This window comes from Podarcis erhardii, assembly GCF_964252035.2.
Source record: "Podarcis erhardii genome assembly, chromosome: 2".
Lineage (NCBI taxonomy): Eukaryota > Metazoa > Chordata > Lepidosauria > Squamata > Lacertidae > Podarcis > Podarcis erhardii.
The window spans coordinates 44,117,799-44,145,585 of record NC_138498.1 but is presented as its reverse complement, the minus strand read 5'-3'; the positions used below and the strand labels follow the sequence as shown (position 1 = coordinate 44,145,585).

The 27,787-nt window shown below is 43.2% G+C and overlaps 1 protein-coding gene across 5 annotated transcripts in view; it reads left to right on the top strand.

The window, feature by feature from the left end:
- Positions 1 to 27,787, top strand: part of ADGRL1 (adhesion G protein-coupled receptor L1) — a 129,556-nt gene that overhangs the window by 72,020 nt on the left and 29,749 nt on the right. For 3 of the 5 annotated variants that reach the window (XM_081850278.1, XM_081850275.1, XM_081850279.1), the window contains exons 4-5: positions 8,860 to 8,969; positions 21,959 to 21,976. In XM_081850278.1, coding sequence (XP_081706404.1) covers positions 8,860 to 8,969; positions 21,959 to 21,976 — 128 coding nt within the window. The remainder of the gene's footprint in view (positions 1 to 8,859; positions 8,970 to 21,958; positions 21,977 to 27,787) is intronic. The other 2 variants (XM_081850276.1, XM_081850277.1) reach the window with 2 other exon arrangements.

Sequence of the window (27,787 nt, the reverse complement as noted above, 5' to 3'; positions counted from 1 at the left end):
AAATTGCTCCCAGGCCTGTTGTGTTCCTCCAAAGTCACTCTTCTTGTTGTTTTTTTTAAATATGGGGTTGTGGCCACTGAGCTCCAGTAAGTTTCTTAACCCATTATGCCATCCTTTGAGCGGCCATTTCAGATTGAACAGAGGGAGGGCAGGATATAAAGGCCTGTAACAATAAAACAATAATAGTAATAAGAACAACAACAATTACCGTATTTTTCGTCCCATAGGGCACACCGGCCCATAGGACACACCTAGTTTTTTTTTGGGGGGGGGGAAATAAGGAACAAAAAATTCCAGCCCCCAGAACAGACAGCTCTCCGCAAAGTGGTGGGAGAGTCGCGCAGCTCTCCCACTGCTTGAGGAGAGCTGCGAAAAGCCCGAAGCCTGGGGGACGCTGAGCTCAGCGCCCCCAGGCTTCTGGGTCCAGGCAGCTCTCCCACTGCTTGCGGAGAGCTTCCTGAAGCCTGGAGAGCGAGAGGGGTCGGTACACACCGACCCCTCTCGCTCTCCAGGCTTCAGCGAAAGCCTGCATTCGCCCCATAGGACGCACACACATTTCCCCTTCATTTTTGGAGGGGAAAAAGTGCGTCCTATAGGGCAAAAAAATACGGTAATTACTAGCTGTCCCAATCTGCATCTGGCTCAGATTACCATCCAGCAGTCTACTGTCTCGTTCGTTCTTTCCTCATCAACAACTCCCTTGAGACTTTCAGAAGCAGCTTGCCTGGTGGGGAAGAGCCACAGAAGTGGCCTCCCCTTTACCGCAGGGGGGAGGGATAAGACAGCAGCCATATCAGGGCCATGTGGGTGCATTGGCAGGAGTGTGACATTCACTCTGCCAGTATGCCCATTCAGCCCTGGCCTCGCTGCTGCCTCATCCCTCCCAGTAAGCAGCATCCATGTTGCTATCAGGCGGGTAATACCAGCAGCTCCACCCCATTGGATGAGCGTATTCTGAAGTTTTTCTTAAAAATAATAATAAAATAATAAAATTTTATTTATATCCCGCCCTCCCCAGCCAAAGCCGGGCTCAGAGCAGCTAACAACAGTAAAATAATTACAACATTCTAAAATCATTTCATTATAAAATTAATTCAAATCAAATTAATGGCAACCATTGGGCTAGAGTTCTGTGAGGATTGCCAAAGGAGGGGGTAACAATAAAATTTTATTTAATTTAATCTTAGTGTGTGCAAACCACACTGACATCCAGGGGAGTCTTTCCATCTAAAGATTTACACTGGAATGCATAGGGAATGTATTTCCCAATATAACATTCATGTCACAGCCTGAGCTTAATGTTATGTCACAGAACTGAGAAGCTTAGACTGAGTATTCTTCAAACCTTTTCACAGCGGTCATCCCTGAGTCTAGAAAATCTCTCTCTATCCCTTCCCAAATACTACTAAAACAGAGGCACCATTTACCTAACTGAGTTGCCATATTTTGCTGGTCTCCAGGCCATTTACTGCTGTGTTACAGACAGGAATTCAAAAGGTGAAGTTTTTTCCAAACTTGAAAGAAATAGTGTTGAAACCCTTACCCCAGAATCTTTTGGTTAAGCAGTATAATACCTGAAATTTAACATGAATCATACTTTCACTTCAACCAACCCAGCAAAAATACATTTGCTGAATAAGCACCACCCAGGAAAGGTTGGGTAGTAGTTGTTGTTACTTTGTGCTAAAGTCACCTTGAAAGAAGGCAGGCTTGGTTCCTTGGTAGTCCATCCCACCCATAGGATTCATCCTTCACTTTTGCTTAGTGCGCCATGCGCTCCTGCAAATTTTACTTCCCTGCTGAGCAGGATTGGTTACCTGAATTATTTAAAGTTCTAATAGCAGTACTGTCACTAGCCATTTAAAAAATGATTTCATTTATTGTTAGTTAGTAGGATATAGTAAATAATGTTACTCAAGCACTTAGAATACAATTAAGTGCATCTACAGGCAGTTTTTCAGGCACTCTACCGCTGTGACACCCCAGCGAGGAGGTGCCACTGTTTGCAGTGCATTCCATGACTGTTTAATGCAGCTGAAATGCAAGGCTGGCAACTTGTCATGAGACAAGTGAGAAACGAATTGGGCTGCATTTGTCATTCATTTTGCCTCCACAAAAACAAAGGGTAGTTTGGAACTGGTTGCAAAGTATGTAAGTACAGTGGTGCCCCACAAGACGAACGCCTCACAAGACGGAAAACCCGCTAGACGAAAGGGTTTTCCGTTTCGGAGGCGCTTCGCAAAACGAATTTCCCTATGGGCTTGCTTTGCAAGACGAAAATGTCTTGCGAGTTCCTGCGGGTTTCCCCCCCCCTTCTCCCCCTTTTCCTAAGCCCTAAGCCGCTTATCAGCTGATCCGCTAAAAGCCGCTAATAGCGCTAATCCGCTAAGCTGTCAATGGGCTTGCTTCGCAAGACGAAAAAACCGCTATACGAAGAGCCTCACGGAACGGATTAATTTCGTCTTGCGAGGCACCACTGTATAGCCTTGGGTGTAGACTCATTTGCTGTGGAACTCTGAGAATCTGCTCTTTTATTTTTTATTTCTTTTACACAGTTTTACTGAAGTCCTCATGTTGTTATTTTTAAAAAACCTTGCATGTGGAGCATTTTTGCTAAATATGGATGCTGCTTCCGTTAGGACAGCAACAGGTGCATCCTTCATTTGATATGATTCTTAGCTTCTTGTTTTGAGTAGGAAGCCATTTGTGGCTTATGTGTTGCTCCTTCCTAAGGGAAACTGTTACCAGTGCGCGTGCAAAAGAAACACGCATGTCCCTTAAAACAGCCCTTGCACCAGTCCACCAAAGTACTTTCTAAGCCAAGAATTTAGGATGCAGTTTAGGAGTTCTGGTGGGCCACCCATAGAAACCCTCCAAAAATTGGGGTAGCAGTGTGGGTGTTGTGCTCTTGTCTGACCCTCTGGGATTGCAGCCTAAGTGCAGGAGCAGATAAACTCCATGTGAAATGTACATGTAGAGACTTGGTAAGTACTGTATGTAAAACAGAAGAATAACAGAGAATAGGGTGTGATATAAACCAGATTGTTACCTTTGAAGGGGGTGGGGTTAGAAGTTGCAATAAACACACATAATTCTACAATGACATGATATGGAATCTATTCATTTTTCCCTCCACTCTTGTAAAAGCTTGCTGGGGACATTTGCCAAAAACCAAAGACTAGAGCTAGTGAAAGCACACTACATTCCTCAGGTACTGATTTATACAATGCTTTTAGGGGGCTTGCTTCATAGTGGCATGTATAATAATTAATTAATATATATATATACCCTGCCCATCTGGCTGGGTTTCCCCAGCCACTCTGGGCGGCTCCCAACAGAAAATTAAAAGCACAATAAAATGTCGAACATTAAAAACTTCCCTAAACAGGGCTGCCTTCAGATGTCTTCTAAAAGTCAGATAGTTGTTTATTTCCTTGACATCTGATGGGAGGGCGTTCCACACGGTGGGCGCCACTACCGAGAAGGTTTTTATTTTGCTTAGCCTGCTTTGAATTAACAAGTTGTGACTGCTCATGCACACAGGTTTGCCACTCACTTAGTGTAACATTTTGCACAGAATTGTGTCTAGACAATCTGGGCATGTGGTAAACTGGTTTGCAAAACCAGTCAATTAATACATAGGTTTTTCTCCAAAAAGGGATTTTCATGGCTTAATCTAAGCCATATTTCATTAGGGTTCAGTTCCAGAAAACATGTTTTTGGAGCCAGGGTTCAGCCGTGGAGCAAATATAGTCATTATAACATGGAAAACAGTGACTCTGAGCATGTGCTCTCTACACATTTGGGAGTATGGTCCTGGCTTTCAGGCAGCTCGATGCCTGGCATCTCTGTATTTAGAAGGTAAACACTGGGGTGGTCTTCATGGTTTTGGAATGAAGAAGAATGAAGAATAAAGAATGCTTGATTTGTTATCCCCACATTAATCACCAGTTCTGGTGCAGTATCTTGTTTGATTTTTACCTGTATGCCTTACACAGAAACATCTGCCTCTCTTTCACACGCATACATTATTTGACTTAAGCAGCTGTGGCCTCTTGAATATCCCACTCCAAAAAATTCCATCTCACCTATTTTCACACAGCTCTTCACCTTTCTAGATTGGCAGAGACCCTGTAGGCTGGTGAGTGGCTTCCTTTACTCCTACTCACTTTTGCTAGTGACTGGCTGCTCGCTAAGTTATTTCTCCTTTTTTGTGCTTCTATCAAAATCCATTGGTGAGTTTCTTCAACAGCAGCAGCAGTGGGCAATCAAGAATCCCCGAGAGCTTTGAGGATTGCTAGCAGATTTTTTAAATACAAGCTAAATCTAATTGCCCTTAGCAGCAAAACTCACTAATGTTTTAAACAATATTCAATGTTTAATTTGTTACCAATACCATTAGCAAGGCATTTACATGCTGTTTGGATTTTCATTTCTGTTACCAAATATTATCTACTAATTATACAAGCAGAGTTTCTGCTGCTAAGCAGCTATATCTGCTGCCTAAACACCCATCTACAATCCATTTACACCACAGAGGAGAGAGGAGACCTGTTGAAGTCAACAAATGAGTTGTAAACCGGGGGGGGGGGGGGCTCATAGGTGGTACAGACCTGAACCCAGGGCATTTTAACCCCTGACTGAAACAAGGCCCTCAAGCGATGCCTGATGGATCAGACAGCTGTTCCATCCAGACCAGCACTGTTCCCTGCTGTGGCCAACAAGATACCTCTGGGAAGCCCCAAAGCAGTTGTCCTTGTGTTCTGCTTGTGAGCTTCTCAGTACCATCTAGTTGGCCACTCTAGGAAGCAGGATGTTGGATTAGATAGACTGTTACTCTGATCCAGCAGGGCTCTTCTTAAGAATTTATATCAAGCATTTATGTCAAGATAAACCACCCATTTGTTGTGGTCTACATGTATGTCAGTCCTATAGCTTTTGTTCCCAGGAAAGCAGCAAAAGCAGGAAATTTAATGAGCCTCCCTGGTAGGTTGTCATGTATGGCTGGGGAGTCATGTTTTCTTTGACAGGCTAATAGTTGTCCAGCCCCGGCTTAGTCCTATAAATTCCTTTCAGTGCCTTGGAACAAGTGGAGTAATAAGAAAAAATATTTGAATATGTACCTTTTTGCTATCCCTAATTATGGAGCAACCACAACCAGGGACCATGCAGCTAAGATTCAAAACCAAACTAATTGTTCAGAATTACCATATGATATGTTTCTTCCTAGCCTGTACCACTTCAAATTGTGGGTTGGCAATTACATGCTTGAATGCTCCAACATTATTGTTTTTTAAAACCCTTTCACATAGAAAATAAATGCATAAGGCAAAAGCCTGGCCTGGAATTCTTTTCCTTGGTGTGCCATCCTTCTCCATGTGTGGAATTTTTGTTATGGGGAAACAGCCAAACTTGCCGTTCCTCTTCCCCTTTCCTCTCTCTACATTCTGAAATGGCACAGTCCAAGGGGTGCTGTCAAAAGTAGTACAGTCCATGCTAGATGAACTTTTGTAGGAAGGTCTTGCAGGTCAGAGGGTGTGACGTCTAAGCAGGTTTAAGCCTTTGCACACTTAATGAATAAATGCATGATTATACAATAAAAGGATGAAAACCCCCCGTTATGTTTAACACAATGAAGATTTGATCTGGTAGATGCCATGTTCCTAAATTACTAGCATTTTGAGGTTTCTATGTTGATATTGAACTACCATATTTACTTGAATCCAATGCTCACCTTTCTTGGCCAAATTACATTGCAAAAATTAAGGTGCACATTAGATTTGATGGAACATTTACATTCACCAGCAAATACTTTTTTTTTGTTTCAAGGTTCTGAAAATTGAGGTGTGCATTAGATTCAATGGCGCATTAGAGTAAATACGGTAATTGATATATGGATTAAACAATGAGAAAGTGGCAGAAAAGAGTGTGTCCAAAGAGTGTGCTAAAATCTTTTTAGCACAATTAGCCAAGTCTCTAGGTTTTTGGATGTGATATTTGCCATGAAGCCAGCTAAGAGTTTGAAAGGAGAGTTATAGAACAGGTAACAAGGACAGCTCAGGCAGGTTAGCATAAACTTTGATCCAGTGCAGGTTTGGCAAAATGAATTATTTTATAGTCGTGATGCCTCCAAACATAATAAACATGTTCATCTTATGCTGCAATTATTTTACTTTCTCTCTCTTCAGAAGCTGAGCCATACTAAGTTGATAGGCAATTTTTCTGCCATTTCCAGTGCTAAGGAGAATACACTCTTTGCAGTGCAATAGAAGTGAAAATTCTCAATTGGTATTGGTTTGATATGGTTAGCTTCATTCCTCTAATCTTACCTCAAATTCTATCACACATTGGGTTAGTTGAGTGATAATGGCCATTCATGCCGGACATTGTCCGTAAGCACAACCCATGCTTACAAAACATTATTTTTTTTTGTTCACTGTTCCCCATGTCATGCTGGTGTTTAGACAGCTGAAGTTTCCTTGTTTTTGAGGATTCATAGTCTTCTGTTTCATGGGCGCAACATTCTGTGAGCCAAAAGATGAACCCAAAGTATCTATATTACTGCTTAAGATTTCAGAAACCTTTAAGTGGTGCCAAAGGTACTATATATTTTAATGAAGGTACTGGATGCACAGTAGGTAAATGCCAAAAAAAGAAGGTTAGGTAGATGTCAAAGGTGCTGCTAGACAAACACCAAACAAATGTAGCTTGGATAAGACTTCAAGATAGGACCTGTTTTGTTCAGATCAATATATGAAACCTCCCACTCCTGAGCTTTTTGGCCTTTCCTGCCTGACAGTTTCCTAGTCTCCAGTGTTCCCTCCCTTTCATTTTTTAACCTGCCAACAGCATGATGTTTTGCCTGTCTCTAAATCCTGGGTGCAGTTTTCTCCTTTGTTCGTTTCCTTTCCCTTTGTATCTCCTCTGCCTCTTACCTGCATTAGTCTCTGTGTGTGCCTCCCCTGACCCCTTTCTCTCCCATTCTTGCTCGTCTGCCCACTGCCTGCTTTGTCTCCCTCATCCTTCAGCCATTGTACTTTAGGGCTCTCTTTACTCCCCAAATCTCAGCCTCCCTGCCTGCCCAACAAATACCGCCTGCTTTTCCTTTCCTGTCAACAGCATGTGTTCATTTGTTTTTGTTTTTCTTACCAGATTGTACCCAAAGTTGCCTGCATTATAGCAAATGAATAATAGTAAATACAAGAATCCAAAAAATAATGGGTGGTGTCTGCGCATAATGCTAAGCCAAACTATGGCTCTTCTCCCAGTCCTCTTGCTACTGTGAGCAAAGTTATGGTTTGGCTTAGTGTGCTGAATGGACACGAGCACATGCCACAAATTCAAGAGCAAACCTTGGTTGCAGCTCCTGGTTTGTCTGGAGTGAGACAAGCCCTGAGCCCGGGCTCAGATAACATGCTAAGCCAAACCATAGCTGAGTTCACAGCACAGCAGCAGGGGGACCCGGCAAGGAGCACAGGAGCCACAACTTTCTTTGAGCGCATAGCTCAAAGATAAGCCATGCAGTGGATGGGCATTCTGCACAGCACCATCTGAGAAAGTGACTAGCTATTGGGTGGGGCTCTACAAAGCTGGAAGCGCCAGCACCTCAACTCTCATCCATCCCACTTTGCTGACAAACTCCGCTTCAGTGAAGCAGGTGGTGGCTGTCCTGCCCCAGGGGCCTGAGTTGATACCGGCTCCAGTTGCTTTGGCAGCCGACAGCCCCTGGGAGTCCCCCTTCCAACCTCCCTTGCCTGTTGCATCAGCCTTTCAAGAGAGAGCAGGTGGCAGGAGCTAACGAAGTGGGAAATGGGGGGCATTTCTTCTTAGCTCTACCTCTGGACCTAAGCAAGGGTGAGAGGCTAACAATTCTGCAACTGGCTGTTGAGAGGACTGTCTGATTAATCTGCCAGTTGTGATCTGGGTCAGTATGCTAAGAGAACATAAAAATAACCACCACATAGGGATTTCTGATTATGCAGGGGCCAGGTTATAATATTATCTACCCTCCCCCCTGCCACACACCCAAGGATTGACTCGCAGTGGTGGGCAAGTGCAAGTTTTCTTCCAGGATGGGGTGTTACTGGGCACCATTACCTGGTGCCGGGGGGGGGGGGCGGGGAATGGCAGAACCACGTCTCACTGCTGCAAGACCGCATACAGGTCTGAAGGTCTGTAAATCCTCAGTGATTATACGGGAGTTGTCACCTTGGGCGCTTGCACAAAAATGTATTTGATGTCGCCTTTGGACAAACAGAGGAATATGGTTCACACTCACATTGGTGTCTGCAGACACTCATAAGGTTATGGACATGTACGAAAACTGCAGGTTGTGAGTTTAGTTTGAATTTGAGGAGCCACGATTGCACATAAATAAGTCTGTCGGGTTAAAAGTCCCTAGGTTAAAAGAGTACTATAAAAAATAATACAATATACTGTAATAAAAAATATAAAGATACTGATATATACTGATACTGTAATATAATACAGTATCACAACAATCAAATGTTGGTGACAGTCTCTGGCTGCATAACCAGAGCTAACACAGGCACAGAGCTGTGTCTGACATCCAGCAAGTCTTCTGCGGACAAATCCTGGAATGGGGTTAGTAAAGGGCTTCCTGTCACTGTATTTGGATTATCCGACTAGTAGTTGTGCCTGCTCACTGCTTGCATCAGCTTCATACCTGAGATTATAATCTGCATCCCAAACAAAATAGTGGTGCAGCAGTTTTTCAAAGATTCTAGGAAGTATTTGCAATACAGTACTAAGTATCAATCAGTGCCACCTAGTGGTTTCATTTAAAACTGCAGCTTGTGTCAGTAGCTTAACAACCTGCCCTTCTTTCTTCTCTTTCAGGTGCAATAATCGGACACAGTGTGTCGTAGTGGCTGGCTCAGATGCTTTTCCAGACCCTTGCCCTGGCACCTACAAGTACCTGGAGGTCCAGTATGACTGTGTCCCCTACAGTGAGTCCATTTCTCATTGAACTCTGATGCTTCATCTTATTTCAGTTATTGCTCCAAATAAGATTCCCACCTGACCCAGGAAGGTGAGAGACTCCACAGACTGGCCCCCTAATACACACCCAGACATGGAAATAGGATGCACTTAGAGGAGACACCACCTAGACCAAGAACTAACAGAGAACCCTGACATTTTTGTCTCTTGTGCTGGAGAGGGGTTTCCAATGGCTAGAGTAGAAGTGGACTAAAATGCCAGGGTTCTGAGAAAAGAATTAATTCAAGTGGTTTGGGCCTTGATAACTGGGCAGAATGATTCCTGGTTTGTAGTTCTGTCTCTAACTCGCCATGTTTGGCTGATCATTGCCTTAGTTTCTCTTTCTTTTCTTTCTGTACCTGAGCCCTAAGGAAAGAGGACCCCAAAAAGGCACAAGCTGGACCAACCATAACCTTCCTCCATTTCAGCACCTGATGCTGATTTTAGCCAGGGTAGCTGCACCAGTAACAGGACTATTTCAGCATCTCTCCTCAACAACAACCAAAATCCTTGAAATTTTGAGCAATACAAAACCTCCACAGTAGCACAGACCCTCAGGAGAGATACTATCACTGTGTGTTTGAACCCCCACATGATGGTGTATGCAAGGTGTCAGTGCTTGAAATACATGCTATTTGTGTGCACTGTGTGTTTGCTTGTTTGTAATTGATGAGGATATGTGCGATTCTATAGCGTTTGGCTCATCCTTAGTATATGTACATACTCGGTGCATCAAATGTGGACAATAGACATGTATATTAGTACTTAACATGTCCTGGGTATATATGCACTGCGTCTGTGCATATATGGTCTGTATATCCATATGAATGGCACAGTGTATTTGTATGCACACTCAGATGTATGACCATCTTCATGCTTGTGTGCAGTGCATATGCACAAACTTGTGTGTGTGTACACATGCATGTTTCAGTGCCCTGAAATGTGCTTTGGGGTGGTTCTGTGAGCCTTTGCATCAGGCAGTTGGTAGCAGAGTTGATATCTCTTCCCAGCAAAAAGCACAGCATTCTAAAAGCTGTGGCTATTATTACAGGGCTAGGGCAACAATTCATGTTTCGAATGTTTGTGGGTAGGTCTTGTATGTAGACTGATATGATTGATTTTGTGTGTGTGTGTGTGTGTGTGTGTGTGTGTGTGTGTACACCTCTGTTATAGAAGTATCTTTATGAATGCTCACATGGAATGGATGAATTCATGAGCACAGGGATATAGATGGCTCTGTCTTTAAGTGCGTGCATGTTTTTTGAGTGTGGGCATGTGCGTTCTGAATGTGCTTGTGCCACAATTCCCATGTTTTTAAGCACAAACCCATCTGCATCCATACCAAGGCACCTGAAATGGAGTTTAGCACCAGCATTATTCCTTGGAAAGAAGGAAAATGGCATGTGGTGGGAGATAATCCTAAGAAAACTTCTCCAAAGAAAGCAGTTGATATGCAATTATTTTTCTCAAAACAATATGTGAATTTGTTTGTTCAAGTCTTCGGCTCATAAACTGAATGCAGCACTGAATTTGATTTTTCTGGCTTCTGAGATGAACACTAGGAGTTGGTCACTACAGAGTACAAGTAGCAGGAAAATTGTTAAAGTGATGAAGGCCCTTTATCTCCTGGAGCCAATCTGCTTCATTCCTGTTGATGGAACAAGCCTGGTGCTATGGCTGCCACTCCCTAATCTGGTTCCGTATGTTAGCAAACTGCCATGTTAGGGGGGCTGCAAAGGTGTCTGTTATTTACAATTACAGCCCTTATTCGAAAAGATTGCTCCCCATTTCCAAACAGCCCCACAAATCATAACTGAAATCCCTTATTGATGGCACCACTTAGCAATAGTATTTTGATCTGGCAAGCCTAAATGCAATCTACTGAAGGGCTAGGTTTGTGGTGTCTCTCCTCCCTGGGTCAGCAGCTCATATGCCCTCCTCCTTTCCTTCTCTTGTGTTGCTTGGAGTGTTTGGGAAGTTTGTTCCTTGCCTTTGGTGTCTTGCACACTCTCCGCTGGGTCTAGGGTCCATGTGGGTGGGTCAGCCTCACAGGGTGTGTCCCCTTCCCCTCTCCGCTAATGCCCCTTTGGTTTCTCCTCACAGACGAAGTGGAGCAGAGCAGGGCAGGCGTGGCCTCTTAACCTTTTAACCTTCATTCCTGCCCCTTTTCCTTCTAGCTACCAGGTGGCTTCGAAACAAATCAACACTCATCTCAGGGTGCAACCAGTCCTGACCCCTCACAGTTTAACAGCACTGGGGATACCCCAAAACAGCAAAGGGCACTAAAAGGCTGACCAGGATATCACCTGCATCGTGAAAGTGTCTGGGGGGAGGGGGAGGCAGGGATGGCATGGAGGATGTTGGGATCAGCTATTAGGGCAAATGGCCAGGAAGTGTAACTGACTATGGCAGAGCTGTTGACACTGAGGGTGCCCCTCTCAGTACAGGTTGCATATCAGCACATTGGCAAGCTCATTATTAGGTTCCCATAGACATACCCATGCACATGCTGATCCCCAGAACCATGTGAAAAGCTATGGACTTCCATGTCTGCATGTTTGACTAGTTTTGCAGGTGAGCATCCTCCTGCACCTGCGCATTGTCCCTCTTCCTCTCTCACATAATTATATATACATGTGTGGATGTATGTGTGCATGTACATATATTACTCACATGCACATATATATGGTTGCAGTCAAACATAGGTGAACAAAACACCGCTCATGCAATGTGGCTTTCTTGGCACTCTCTCGCGCCCCCCCCCCGCCCCATCTCTTGAAAAGCTTCTCCTGAGGACTGAGGGACCTTCTGGAAGGGTACATGATGGAGTATTGTTGTAGATGGGGAAATTAGAAGAATTTAACAGGGCTGCCTTGCACAAGCAGAAATGCCTTTTCTGTTCTCAACAAGGCATCTCTGGATCCAAGCCGGGAGGACATTTGTATACATTGCCAGATATGTAAGCAGAGTTTGTGCTTGCTTGCATACTCTGTATTAACATACCCAGCTATATTTGTTCATATATATGCAGTCATACATGTAAACCCTCTTTCCCAGACTCATAAGAACTTTCATTGGTCACATCCTGCCATTCACCCATGGTTTCATAAGCCGTAGTTTGTGAATCTATGGATGGGTGCTATGGTCACTCACTCCTACCCTACCCTTGTCTCTTCAAGTAATGGCTTTGGTGTGGGAATCCTGGCTTGCATTAAGCCGTAATTCCCGGTTATGTCCAATACAGGGAACTCTGGTTTAATGTTCCGTAAACAACTAGGCTAATAAGCCAGGATGGAGAAGTGCTTGTCCACAGTGAAGAAGGAGGACACATTCACAGTGCTTGTGTGCAGCTTTGTAAACCATGAAACTGTGGACAAATGTCTGAGCAAAGCCATTATGTCTTCACTTAAAATCCAGGATCATTTTCACTATTCATTATATGCATAGCTGAGATAAGAATGCTTTTCTGTCAGTGTGATAGGATAGTTAAGTCCACAGTGTGCTCCTATATCCTTTTGATTCAAATCTACTAAGGCTACATTCTCTTCCCAGCTTATTTGCATAGCTTCTTTCTTCTCCAGAAGAGACAGAAACCTTCTTTCTAGCTTTACCACACATTGAGAAATACATTATTTCCTCAACACTAGTAAATATTTGACATCAGTCTTAGTTACATCCAATGCTCTCCCTGCTCCTCGAGTCAGGACTCCTGGGTTTCAGTATGCAGGTGAAATGGAGCCAGAAGCAGGAAACAGTTAGCCCATTCTCAAATTGGCAATAGCTGAACTGAGGAGGAATTTTCAGCAGTTCTCACCTTTAATTAGCACAGACATGTTCCCAACTCACATCAGATAGGAGAAAGCATCACCCGTCTTGGATGTATCCTGCTTTAATGCCAGGGTGGCAGTCATGATAACCATGGTTGGACCTCTTTCATTGAAAAGTATCACGGCTGGGCATTTCATCCACAATGGTTTGTGCTGGATATGTAGCAGAACCTGAACTCAGCTCTTGCTACAATCATACCTCACTCTGCCTCTGTGTTTCTGCTGCTCCCTGTTGGCTGCCCTACCATGCTTCTTTAAGCAGGAGAGTGGTTTGATCCAGTGCTGTTGTCCTTGGGGGTCAGGGCTGGAGCAGGTGATGGAAGGGGAAAGCACAGGAAGCTGGAGACCCGTGGGGAGAGGGGGGGATGACAGAGGGATGACAGAGGTGGGAGGGGCCTATGTTGCCAGACCCTTTTGCTTCCTTCCTTTGCAGCTGCCTCCACTCTAACCAGACACTGATCTTCCTTCCTCAGGGTCCAATCTGACATGTGGAAAAACAAAACAATTCATTTAATGTGTCTGATTTTTGGTTTTGGATTTTTTAAAGTGAATTGTTATTATTGTGTCAATATTTTTCAAAACGCAACCTCCCTCTCCCCTCTCTTCTGCCAGCTCCTTTCCCCAGCTTTCCCTTCTCTTCTTTCACTCTGTTTTCTGCTGCTTGCTCTCTTTGCTTTTTCTTAGGCCAGGGTTGCTCTTGTTACCAGGGGTATCACTAATCACACTGGGAAATGGTTGCTTTTAGTGCCTGGATTCTCTCCTAAGAGTGAGCGGAGTTTAATGGGCTTTGCCAGGCAAACACTTCTGGAAATCAGGCAAAGTAGTGGGGACATAGGCAGACCAGTCACTTGATGAATCTGAGTGTAGGTGCTTGAATAGAAACTCCAAAATACAAACAGATATTTGGGGGCCAAGTCTTAGCCAGTCCCCCAAGCCTGACTGCAGCCTAAATAGATCTTACTAACTGTATCCATGCTGTGCAGATTTAGTTTGTACATATTTAGAAAAGGCCCACACTGTCAGCACTTATACACTATGAGGTTGGAAACAAGACAGATCATTTTTAGGGTGAAGCTAAGATATAATTTTTAAAGAGAAATCATAGGAGGTTCTTTATCCTTGAGGTGAGCTTAGGTTCCTCCTCATTTGTCAGTTTGCATAAGAGACATATATTCTATCAAGCCAAATGGTGTATCCTTACCCTCTTGTCATGCTTTAGTCAGATTCCCCATTTTTTAAAAAAGTACCATAAGGACATGTATGTGTTTGGTTTGCTTTGTTTTTAATTGCAAAACATCCCTGAGGGGTAGGGGGAGAAGCCTTGGTGAAATTATGCCAATCAGTACTGTCCACCACTGACTTTGGCAGGTTGGTTTGAGACAGTTATTGCTTCCTCTGTTGTGCACTTATTTCTTGTGCCACTAGTCAGGCAGGTTTTGCAGGTCTCCAAAACAATACAAAAGTGCAAAACCTTTCATATAGCTGTCAGGGGGGAAACTGTTGGCTGCTGACTAGCCCAGTGCAAACTAGTTTGGGATCAGATTCTTAAACAGTTTTAATCATCATGACTTCTCTCACAGCGACTTTGGGAAATGTCATCACTTTATAAGGTTGCTGAGAATGCCTTGTTAGAAGCTCCCCATCATTTTGGAGAGCTGCATTTCTGAAGATTTCTTGGTTGGAAGCCATGAAGTTTGAACAGGCTTGAAATTGGTTTAAATACAGAGGTGTAGATAGAGATGCCCATAGACATCGCTGGGCACAGCCAGGGGGAAACAGCAAGTCATTAGTGCTGCAAAACCATACTGAGGCATAGTATAGTTTGGCACTGATTAGGCTACGGCAAGAAATCTGTGTTCCATTTTGGGTGCTACTTTGAAAGGAAGATGAGGGAAAAAAGAGAAGCTGTTCAGCATCCAAGGAGAATAATAAAGAGTGGAGTTATAAGGAAGTGCGAAGGAGCTGCATATAGCAGCCGCAAGAAGAAAAGATTAAATGGAACATTCTTAACAGTCTTCAAATATTTAAATTCAAGATGTCAAATAGCAGTTGCTACTGCCAGTGAGGGTAGGCCAGAAATGAATGGTTCTAAGGAGGGCAGTAGAGCAGCTAAGCGTTGGAATAAATTTCAAAAGGAAGATATAGAGTCTCTTTCCTTGGGAGTGTTACAGAGTGGCTACATAAACATACATGGGCACTCAATGAATACTACTCTATTTAAAGAGTTTTTGTCTTTGTTTATATGATAAACATTTATTCAAACTTCAGTATTTTTTCCTCTGCCCACCTTCAGTGTTGGCATAATTGGAGGCCCTAGCTGTTCCTGCCCACGTTGCTGTGGCCCTGTTTCCTTGACTACATTCATCATCTTTTGTGGATGTGGTCCCTCTTATCCCTTGGTTTCCTCCCCACTCTTTCTCCTCCATCTCCTCTGCTGACTACGCTTCCAACTAGGGAGCCAGGGTGGCGTATGGCCTCCTGGGAAGTGGCTCTCAAAGAGCAGCCTCTGGGCCCAGCTAGCTTGAAAATTCTCTTGCTGACAGGGCCAGCAAACTACCTGGGACATCATCACTGATTCTGCAACTCACATAAGACAAGATGCATATGTGAACCTCAGTTTCCCCCCAATTCTAAATGAAGAGAGCCTCTCGTGCACACAGGAGACTGGTCTGTTTGTTCATTTGTATGAATTTGTGTGCTTCATATGCAGCTAATTCCAGAGTTGTTCATTCCTTTGGGGGAAGAATGCTTAAAAATGCAGTAGAATGGTCCCCCCCTTTTTTTCTTTTTGCTTGGATTAAATTTGTGCACAGCTTGTTTCACCCTTATCCTAGGTTTGCATGGTGGGTCAGGCCCCATTCTTTAACTGGGACATCCAGTTAAAGAAGGTTAGGATTCTGAAACCTATTTTCTCTTAGATGATTTAAGAGACCACAAACCTAGCCAAACATCAACTGAAGTGCAGTGGATTCCTTTCTTTTTAAACAGACCTTTCTTTTATTTCCCACTCGTTTCCTAGGCCCTTGTGTTATACAGGCCTGACATGGACAATCTGTTTTCAAATTAGTCCAGAAAAAAGCCTGTCTGGCATCCATGACCCTGCTTGCTTCAGTTTCTCAATAAATCATAGTCTTATAAAGATTCATTTTTATACATACCCCCTAAAGCAATCCAGAGCCGTTATCTCCTTTACATACATGGAGAGCTCAAGTCCACATATGCTCATAAATGATGGTTATATGGTGACACTCTGGTAAATCATGAAATGAAGTTCTGGTCTTCTGAGCCACAAAACGGCTTGTCTATTTAATTTTTCATTCCTTTACTCAGTCCAAATTATGTACAAGTCAGCACAAATCTAGTATCACTTGTATGTTTATTCTGACTCCTGGCATCAACTCCTTTTCTAACTTTCCAGGGCCTCACTGACCCGGACAAGAAAAATATTCTGTCTCGGTTCATTTTAATGTTAAGATGTCACCAAAGTCACAAAGTCCTTCAGAAACTGAATAAAATCCTCAAATCACAAATTTGTTTAAAACATTTTAAGGATTTTAAATAATACATTTTTATTTCTTAGCTGCTGGGTATCATTTAATGGTAACCCTGAGTGTGAGAAATCCTCTGCTTCCCTGCAAATGGAAGATGAAGTTAACCCTTCATAATGAATACACACAAACACCCTCAAAAGAGGATCAGGGAGGCAGAGTTTGAGGATACCATGAGAGTCAAATAGTCTATCCTCTTTATATCTCTTTTTCAGTCATCTGGGTCCATGCAGTGTTCCCTGAAGTTTCCAATATAAAACACCACATATAAATTCCTGAGTTTTCTTCAATGTTCTAAGATGGACTCATCAAAGAACCATAACAGGAAATTATCAATAGCAAAATAATAGTAAGGATGTTGATTACTTTGCTTACCTCTGATGACTGGTTGGTGGACTGTGTGCACACAGTAAAATTTGTATTAATGTACAAGGAAGTTATTGGAATGCTCTTATTGTGCACTGGGCAGTCATTCCATTTCCTTCCAGGGCTGTGCCAATTTTTCTGATCTTATCAAAATTTGCTTTTTTCATGAATTCTGAGGAAAATTTCAACTAGGATTCTATGATTCTTTTCTAAATCAGCCTCCAACAATCCTGCCCACTTGTACTACTATTGTTAACTCTTTGCCTTCCCATATCAGCAGGAGCTCCGCTATAATCTTCTTACATAAGAGCATAAGCAGAGACCTGAAGGAATATAGGGAGGAATTCAACACTGTGCTTTTCTGACCATCCATCAGTGCAAGCGCTTATGCTTTCCAGATGAAATTATTCCCCCCATGTGGTGCTCTGAGGGTTCTCCTGACCCCCCAGATTGGGGGAAAGCGTGGAGGGATAATAATAATACTAATACTAATACTAATAATAATAATAATTCAAAAAATTATTTATAACCTGCCAATCTGGCTGGGCTTCCCCAGCCACTCTGGGCGGCTTCCAATCAAATATTAAAAATACAATAAAACATCAAACAGGAGAGGAAGGAAGCCTCAATGCACTAGCAGAATCTCTTCTGCTGCTTTCTGCTAGTATGCCAGGTTAGTTAAGTCTAGGCCAGACCAATGTTCCATTTAGCCTACCATCCTAAAGCGTTTTCTACTTAGGCCAGATGCTACCAGAATGCCCATAAGGGCTTGAAGGCAACAGCTCTTTGCCTGGCAATTTGTACTTGGTGGCTCACCACCACTGAACCTGAAGATTTATTTTAGTTATGATGGCCAATAGCCATTTATTTATCCTCCATGAATTTCTGTAAAGCCATATTTACATCTGACATACTTTTATACCCCTTCTCAGGCTAGCTTACTGGAGCAAACCCATGTTACCCGTTCTACACAACAATGCACAGCTGTTCCATACAATCTGGATTGCAGTATGAGCCAGTTGTGTGTTGGCAACCGATAGATCACTGGTGGTTAGTGTGATTGTTGTGCCTGCAGTTGCACAGGTTTGGGAACAGTATGCTTTCACATCCTTCATTTTGCTTCTTATTTTGTGTTTGTGTTGTAACAATTGCTGCAGAGAGTGGAGGCATGTTGTTTCTAACATCTCCTTTTTTGTGCCTCTGCCAAATTTTGTTCATATAGTATTACCATGACACAATGTGGAGGACTGTGGAAGAACATTCAAAGTTACTGGGATCAGCAGAGCTTCTGTTTAAATTATCAATCAGTCGATCCCTCAGTCTCTACCACTTTTGGCCGGTTCTAGTAGCTCTGTCTAGTCCCACCAAAGCTTGATTTTTGCTCATAGAAAGCATCCTGATCCTTCCAGTCACATATATGACGTAAATCCTGATCATGTCTGATCCCTGGAAAGTTCCTAAGAGCTGCCTGGAATATTTTATTTTTGCTTCTATAAATTCCACTAGAATTCCAATAATGTAGCCAGTGTGGTGCTCTTCAGATATTTGTTGGACTACAGCTCCCATCATCCCTGACCATTGGCCATGCTGACTGGGACTGAGGAGAGTTGTTCAACAGCATCTAGAAGACACAGTATTGGCTACCCCTGCAGCAAGATACAGGCTTAGAAGTGCAATTTGTTGAGGAAATTTGTGGAGGAAAAGTAGAGTCTGTGGAGGAAAGTAGAGTCTGCCTTCTATCTTGGGCTCCTTGAGACAACTGGTATCCTGGACTCTATAATGGATAATGAAGGAGAATGCCTGCTCCAATTTTATCAACAAAATTGTGCAGTACCAAGCTAGACTGGAGTGATGAGATGGGAGGGTTGCTGTGGTTCAGCAGTTTATTCTCCATTACCAAAACCCCCCTCTTCTTTGGAGCAGAACTGTGAAAGGCCTGAATTTGGTGCTGGGCCAAAGAGACAGACCAGGGATGGTGTTATTTTGCCACTCCCCTGCTGCCCAGCAGCCTCCCTGACTGGGCTGGCCAATGTGGTCATTGGTGACTTCAACATTAAGATTGCCATATTTCAACAAGTGGAAATCCGGACTGGGTTTCCCCTGACATTTTAACAGGTTTCCGAAAATTCTGCCCAGATGCCATTTTTGAAGGGCAAATCCTGACTATGTCCAGGAAATTCCTATAACATCCATGCTGAGGATGCCTTGGGTCTAGCTCAGGATTTTGTGGTCTTCATGGCAACCATGGGACTGTCTCCAATAGTCATAAGTCTAACACACAGCAGGACATACCCTTTCCTCCAAATTGGGAGGGAGATTGTCTGGAAGTGGAGTGGATATTATCCCATTGCCATGATCCAGCCACTATCTAGTGAAGTTTCGTCTTGCAGCAAGTATTCTCGTCTGCAATGATGAGGAACCATATGATCTGTCCTCAGAGGTTGGTGGATCCTGATTGATTTTTTATGGCTCTGGGGGATTTGCCAATGGATAGAGCATTGCTTCACTGTGGGATGGTTGGAAGACTTGGGTCATCAACATGATAACTCCCAACACCTTCCCATTCCCTGGCGATGTACAGATTTTAACTGTTAAAAAACTTATAGACAGTGTTGCAGAGCTGTATACGTCAGTTTTTGTGCTTCACCACGGTCCCTAGTCAAACCAGCTTTGCAGATTTTGAAAGCACTTTAAAATGTATCCTAAAATAATAAAGATAACTATAACAACACCCACAACAATAAGTAATAATAATAATAATAATAATGAAAAAAAGATGACTAATGGTTAAAAAGATGACTATGGTTAAAAAGGAATAAAAGGGCAATATACTTTAGGGGTAAAATTGACTAGACCAAAAACTTTGCAACATGGTCTAGTTCAGGCATAGGCAAGCTCGGCCCTACAGATGTTTTGGGACTGCAACTCCCATCACCCCTAGCTAACAGGACCAGTGGTCAGGGATGATGGGAATTGTAGTTTCAAAACATCTGGAGGGCCAAGTTTGCCTATGCCTAGTCTAGCTGATTTCACTATTTGGGATTTAGAATCATAGAATCATAGAGTTGGAAGAGACCACAAGGGCCATCGAGTCCAACCCCCTGCCAAGCAGGAAACACCATCAGAGCACTCCTGACATATGGTTGTCAAGCCTCTGCTTAAAGACCTCCAAAGAAGGAGACTCCACCACACTCCTTGGCAGCAAATTCCACTGTCGAACAGCTCTTATTGTCAGGAAGTTCTTCCTAATGTTTAGGTGGAATCTTTTTTCTTGTAGTTTGGAACCATTGCTCCGTGTCCGCTTCTCTGGAGCAGCAGAAAACAACCTTTCTCCCTCCTCTATGTGACACCCTTTTTTATATTTGAACATGGCTATCATATCACCCCTTAACCTCCTCTTCTCCAGGCTAAACATGCCCAGCTCCCTTAGCCGTTCTTCATAAGGCATCGTTTCCAGGCCTTTGACCATTTTGGTTGCCCTCCTCTGGACACGTTCCAGTTTGTCAGTGTCCTTCTTGAACTGTGGTGCCCAGAACTGGACACAGTACTCCAGGTGAGGTCTGACCAGAGCAGAATACAGTGGCACTATTACTTCCCTTGATCTAGATGCAATACTCCTATTGATGCAGCCCAGAATTGCATTGGCTTTTTTAGCTGCCGCGTCACACTGTTGGCTCATGTCAAGTTTGTGGTCAACCAAGACTCCTAGATCCTTTTCACATGTACTGCTCTCAAGCCAGGTGTCACCCATCTTGTATTTGTGCCTCTCATTTTTTTTTGCCCAAGTGCAATACTTTACATTTCTCCCTATTAAAATTCATCTTGTTTGTTTTGGCCCAGTTCTCTAATCTGTCAAGGTCGTTTTGAAGTGTGATCCTGTCCTCTGGGGTGTTAGCCACCCCTCCCAGTTTGGTGTCATCTGCAAATTTGATCAGGATGCCCTTGAGTCCATCATCCAAGTCGTTGATAAAGATGTTGAATAATTTGAATGGGATGTAGGGGAAATTGCTGTAAGAAACAGGAAAAATTGACTCCCACTCTGCTTGTCTTCATGGTATTTGTATAGTTGTAAAGATACCGGTTTTGGATCAGGACTAGTGGCATAGTAAAGGAAAAGACACTCATTTTGTTCCATATAAATAACTGGACACACCCAGAGAGAGAAAGGAAAGGACTACTTCCAGTGTCTTAAATAGTGGCATATTTTATTTTTGAAGAAGACGATGTGATTTGAAAAGCTATCTAATTGGGGATATAATCTGCATGTAATAGCAGTGGGGTCAGAGTTCATGATTTGTTCTGTATTCATAAAGTTCTAGGGGTCCAGTCCTTGAAGTCCCTAGTTTTTAGCACTCGAATTGACTTTTTTCCCTTAAGTGGCCCTGCAGAGCTGCTGTTAGTCAGTGTTGGACTGGCTCTGTTTAAGGCAGCACCTTATACATCAGCATTGACATCAACAGCTGCAAGTTACGTAACTACTAGGGTAAAAGAAGGTAGTGAGATAAGGATATGTGTATTTATGAATATAGTACACAGTAATTATGAGTTGGAGCAAAGGAATAGAAACATGGAAGGATTTACAGATAGATAAATAGGCTGATTGATGTGGGAGTGAACTGGATAGGCAATGCATTTATGGTCATGATAGGTCAAGCCTTTCTTAGGGGGGAAAAGGTATTCTGGGATATTTTTCTTTTCAAACTCTTGCTCTTTACCTTTCTCCCTTTTCTGCTTGCTCTCCCTGATCCTACCTTTCCCCCAACCCCACCTTCCTCCCTGCCAAAATGCTTTGAGCCAGCAACCAAACCCCTTTTGTGTTTGGTTCCTTTGTCGTCCTTTCTGGTTGGTTTTGATTTCTGACTTTTCTTCTGAAGGGCAATGTCGCCAGCACAAAATTAAAACAACAACAACAAAAAACCCTCCAAAAACTGTAAACCTCAAACTGATCAGACGAAAAAAGAAATGGAAAAGTACAACTACCACCACCAAACCCAACACGCTCTCTGCCTTGAAATGATTCCAAAGCGGGAGGGGCTGGTGTTTGTTGGGCTGGTGGGGGGAGGGGACGGGAGATTTACAGTTTAAGAAAGAAAGAAAAAATGGTTTCTTTAGGGTGCGGGGAGAAACAAAAGCAATTTAATCTCTTTTCTCTTTTTTTTCCTTCTTGCACCTTTTTTTTTCAATATATTTTTCTTCTCTCCCTTCCGATGCATAAAGTAGAAGTGGAACAGAAAGGTAAACAACAACATTACCACTGACCCCACCCCTAACCCAGCACCTTGTTTTTTCTCTGTGGCCATATTTAATGTGACCTTCCTTTACCTTTTCTCCTCAATCCTCCTCCTCCTAACCTCCCACCTCCCCTCCCCTTGGTTTCCCCACCTCTTCTCTCTTTGGTCTCACTAATTCCAATTGGCATCCCCCTCCCTGTCCAGAAACAAAGCTTCCAATAACTAAACAGCACTCAGAAAATAAAGGATATAAAGTAACCCATCTAACAACTGCCCTTCCAAACCTTTTCCATTTCTCCTTGCTCACATGTGGAGTGGAAGCACCATTAATGTCTGGGTCCTCTCTCTGGTTTTGCTTCCTTCAGGGGAAATACACTTTTTCCAACCCGTTCTCTGCGTCTTTTATCATTCAACTGATTCTCTCTGCTCCTTTCTTCGTGTTTCCATGGCAACCAACTGGGTACCTTGGCCTACCTCAACCACAACTTCTCTCTTTCTTTTTCTTTTTCTTTTTTTCTAATCCCAATTCCTGATTTTTAAAAAATAAATGCTTGAAATTTTATGGGATTTACATATAAAAATTTGCCACAGTACAGAAGAACAACGGGGAGGGTGTGTTTTAATTTTTTAAAAAATTATTTTATTTTGGGCACTTTCAAATGATACTTCCAGGCCTTCCTCCACATTTTTTGAGATTGTTACATACTTAGAACTTTGTTTTAATTTTGATCAAGGCGCCATTCTGGCTTTAAGCAGCCTGTAAGATTGCAATGGAAATGTACATCTTAGATCCTATACACTGCAATCAGTGGGGCTCCCCTCTCCCGCCACTCCCAAAGCTATCTGTTCAGGATCAGGATGTAAGGCACAGAACGAAACACTTTTTTCTCAGTTATTGAATAGAGCAGGGGTCCTCTTTTGAGCCTCTCACCATATTTAATACATTATTGTTTGTGGACTCACTTTTATGTGAGGAACATTCAATTGTACATGCTGAGTGGTGCCACTTTTAACCAGGGTACCTTTGTTATCTACTACTGTCTGAAAATCAAAGTGAAACAAATGTGTGGATAAAACTGAGCATCAGTTATTCCACTTGTGATCCATCTTTTAGTGGGAATTTTACCCTAAGCTTAGGCACTTCTTTGGAGAGAATCCCCCAGCTATTTTTTTCAATTGAGTCATTCCACACACACCCAAACTCCAAGTAATGTTCTGACATGTCTTGAAGGGCCTATTTCTCTTTTCTTAACTTTTTCTCTGCTCTACTATCATGATAATGTGAGAATCAGATAAACCCATAGAAAATAACATTTTCTAGAATACATATACATTAATTATACCAATATACTAACCACTTTGATGTGGGAATTTTTAATTTTCTTGCTTACTGTTTCTTTTTCTTTCTTTTCTTTTTAAATTCCTGATCAATCCTGGGTGATTTTATTTGTGGATCTTTCCCCTCTTTTCTGCCTGTTTTGGTTTTTTTTTTTTTTTTTTTAAAGAAAGCTGCAGTCATGATCATTGACTATCTGTCTGTTATTGGGGGAAGATGGGGGTGGTGCATGAAAGAAGTGGGGGTCAGTCAATGTATTTTTAATTTGAATGTCTTGGCTAGATCTGGAGGTTATATACCTAATGTAAGTATCAGGACTCACAACTGCAATGAGCCTGTTTTAACAAGGGACAAGCTGTCAGGTTAGCGCTAGGAATTGAGCAAATTAATTAATTTCAAAGTAGTAAAACTCAAAAGCCAGGCTTGATTCCACCCAACCCATGTCTCTCTCTTTTTCTTTCTTTCGCTCTCTCTCTCTTTCTCTCTGTTTAGTTTGTTCTAAAAGCACTGTTGATTTTTTTTTTCCCTGCATTGGTTTGGAATTTTTTCCCAAGATTGGGGATGGAGGCATATACTTATACTTTTCTTTTCCACAGGTTTCCATGGTTTTGGATGTGGATTTTTACTGATTGTTTCCTTCTCTGTTTCTGACATCTTCTCCCCCAACCCCAGAGCACAGTTGCCCCCATCCCGACTTAGAAGGCTGAGTCGACACTGCCCCATCCATGAGGGATCGGAACCAGTTAACGCTTTGTGCTGTCCCCCCCTCGCCAGCGCTTCATTCTTTAATGGTGTGTTTCTCCTCCCCGCTGCCAGGAGTCATCCATCCCACCCCACCAACCCAGATGGGAAGCTGGGCTGAGCCGAACCTGTGAGACTCCATGAAGCTGCTTTGTAGCGACATTGTCAGGCAAGGTGTTCAGAGCAGGCAGACGTTAGGCAGGATTAGAAATCTGAAATCTCTTGGATTTTGCTCCCATCCAGCTGCCCATCTGTGTCCTCAGCTCGTCATACGTAGGCAAGAGAGGGTGGCATGTACATAAAAATAGCCCAGAGGTGTATTTGTTTAATGTAAACCATAGAGACACACAAATCACACAGCAGTAACAGTCACCCAAGGAACCGAAAGTAATGCATAGAAAAGTCCACATGAACACAGCCATATTGATAGCTCTACATTCAGAAAAAGAGAGAGAGATGTGATTAAACACATGCACTTGATAGCACAGATGCATTTAACACACATTCAGGAGCAAACAAATGCCATCTACACACATACAAATCCATAAGACAACACTAGCCACCTTGAGTGCTTCAGCAGTCTGCTAGATAGTACCATTTAGAACAAAGTTCACATGCTCCTGAAAGCATCTACAGAATTAGGAATGTGGATCCATCTCCATGAGCACATCCTGGGTGTCCACTGACTAGGCCTTCACCCTTTGGCAACTCTACATGCAGCCTCTGGGCACATGCACTGAATTATGGCAAACATTGCTGTTTCCATTCTGGAGACTTCCTCTCTCTTGCCAAGCCACTGCTGTCCTTAACTGGTCCTAAGAGTACACTTTGAGGAAGCTAATCAGAGAGTGGCTCCAGACAGCCTATTCACTCTAATGCTGCTCCTTCCCAACCAAAGCAATAGAAAGCTTGACCTTGAGAGAGAAATGAGAAAACTCTGCAATTCATGGCACAGTATTTAGGTGAGCTACATCTAGGTTACTGGAATGGTGGTTGCATCCCCTGTATTTTCCACTCAGGTGGATATCTATAGATAGAGACTAGATAGAAAGAACCATAGAGGGCTTTAGGAAGTGAAAGAATAAGCTGACAAACCATGATTCTAGATTCAGGTAGGTAGCTATGTTGGTCTGACGCAGTCGAAATAAATAAATAAAAATTAAAAAATTGTCCAGTGGCACCTTAGAGACCAACTAAGTTTGTTCTGAGTATAAGCTTTTGTGTGCATGCACACTTCTTCAGATACCCAGCTTATACCCAGAACAAACTTAGTTGGTCTCTAAGGTGCTACTGGACATTTTTTTGTTATTTTTTTTACTGACAAACCATGACTGCCAGAGCTCACAGGTTCAGGCTCCACACCCTGGCTTGATGATGATGACTTTTTCAGTTCCGAGCTGTTTCCCTGAAGCATGACCATCAATTTGCAGGGAGAATTGGATGGGTATGGGCATGATATAAAATGGGTCCCTGGCCATGTGGCAGCTTTGATCCCCCGGGAAATAGGGAGGGGAGCTCTACTGACCTGGGGATTCAAACACTTCCTCTTCCCAGTTAGGAAAAGGATTGACCTTCCTTTCTGAAGGAAAAGAAATGAAGGGTCATGATAAGAGAGTGATAAAGTTAGCAGGCCAGCCACTTTGACCAACTTGGTCAAATCCTCTCTTTTCCCAGCATTGATCTGGAGGTTCCTTCACACCCCTGGGCAGCTTGTTCAACAGTACTGTATTTCACTCCAGCCATAGACCATCTCCTGGCCTCAAGTCCCACAAAAGCCAACAACTTTGCCCTGTTATTGGCTTGTGGAATGTGGCCTTTGGAAAGGTGCAGAAACGGGGGGGGGGGGGAATGTTGTGTGTGAGGGAGGATACAGGTGTCACAAACATGAAAGTGACATGTGCATCCAGCCACTGTGAAGTGACACTGGCACAGTTTTAAGAGCTACGGCTTGAGACCGGTGCCAATAAAAATAAAACCTTTGAGGCGGCCACTTAGTGAGTCTTGAACGCTTTTTATTTTGACTTGAAAGAGACTCACTATGACAAAGTTTGAGAACTACGGACTAGACAGAGATAAATAGCTAACACAAGGGACACCTTGCAGCACTACAAAATCCAACTGCTCCACATTAAGCTGTTCTTGTCTGATGAGTCACACCAGAAAACACTACAGGGATCTTTAACAGACCTTGTCATTAACATTTAGGCTAGGCAGCTCCCCTTCCCCCTGACTCGCTGTCATTCACTAGTGAACCCATCCATCACTTTACATCCCTCTGCACCACAGACCATATCAGATAGCCGTACTGTTTTATGCAAGGGGACTAAATAGATGATCTCTGCACACCTAGTATACTAGGATTGATAAGCTCTCTTTCTTCCTAATTAAGGGGGGAAAGACAAGTAATTTACAACCCGTCCTCCTTGGCCTATTTCATCCATGCATTCTTTAAAACAAGTTAAAGGAGGGAAGGCTAGGCAGCTCCTTGCATTACAGCCCCATAGAGGAACATATGAGGACCCCCCCCCCCCAAAAAAAAGACCTCCAAGCTTTTCAGAGGTTAGGGTTTTATCAGATACTCAGTTTGGATCTGTAAGCTGCACCACTAAAATTGTAATGTGAAATGCAATCCTCAAAGGACTTCTGTCTCTCTGAGCCAGGATTCCTGAGTTCTGCCTCTAGCTCTCAAGAGGACAAATAATGTCCATTAGTTAGAAGGTGTTTGGAAGCAAAGAACTCCTGGCTTCCAGACCAACAATTGTCCATCTCTGTGAATCATCTCTTATCCCTTCCATGTGCCAGTACTCCCCCATCACCACGAAAGTTAGAGTGTAGAATTTTCCAACAATGTTAATAAATCAGTTGTTTATTATTGCTAAGAAGGATGCAACATGCGATCTCCATGGAGACCAAAACACTGTGAATAAGAGTGAACTCCTCAGGTTGCTGACTCAGCCCTGCTTTCTCCCTCTGAGGTTACCCAAGGACTGTGACCATTGGAAACAATGGGAGCAATCTAGCATACACTTAAGCCCACATAAATCCCACTGGTTTCTATGGGACTTAAGCTTGCTTAACTGTAGTGTAGATTGTGCCAGTTATGAGACCCAAGATTGCCTTGTCCTCTCCCTTCACTTAAGCAAAAGTGGATGAGAAACACATGTCTGGTCACTTGTACTGGTATGGCAGCATAAAGGCTCTGTCTGGATCTGGGAGAGCAGGGGGGGTTATTAATAAATGCTCCGTGGGGGCTTGGCATTGCAAAAAGTGCTGTTCTCCTCCCCCATGGCTGGTGCCAGACAATTCCCGTCCTCCTGATTTGCCATTAATTTTGGAACCCTTGGCACACCTCATCCACTTCCAAGTGTGTTGTGACAGGGTTTGATGGTACTGACCCCAGCCCAAGGGAGCAGTCTCTAAATTATGCCCATCCCCAATAAGCTTCAGTGCAAGCTGTGTCCAGAGTCATGTGGCACATCATAGCAACTGTGCGTTATTTAGTAAAGCCAGAGCAGAGAATTCACTTCTGCATTCACAGAATATCCCAGACATTCTGGAGTTGATACAAGGCCCAAGTAAAACCCTGCTGACACTTCGGTGTGAAGTATATTTGATCCCACACGCAGAAGCAGTAAGCCAGCCCCCAGCAGAAACTGGGTTGCTTGGGATCAGGTTCCACCCCACCCCGCTGGCCCTTGTACTATGACAGCAAACCCAATTTACTAGCCTCTATATCAT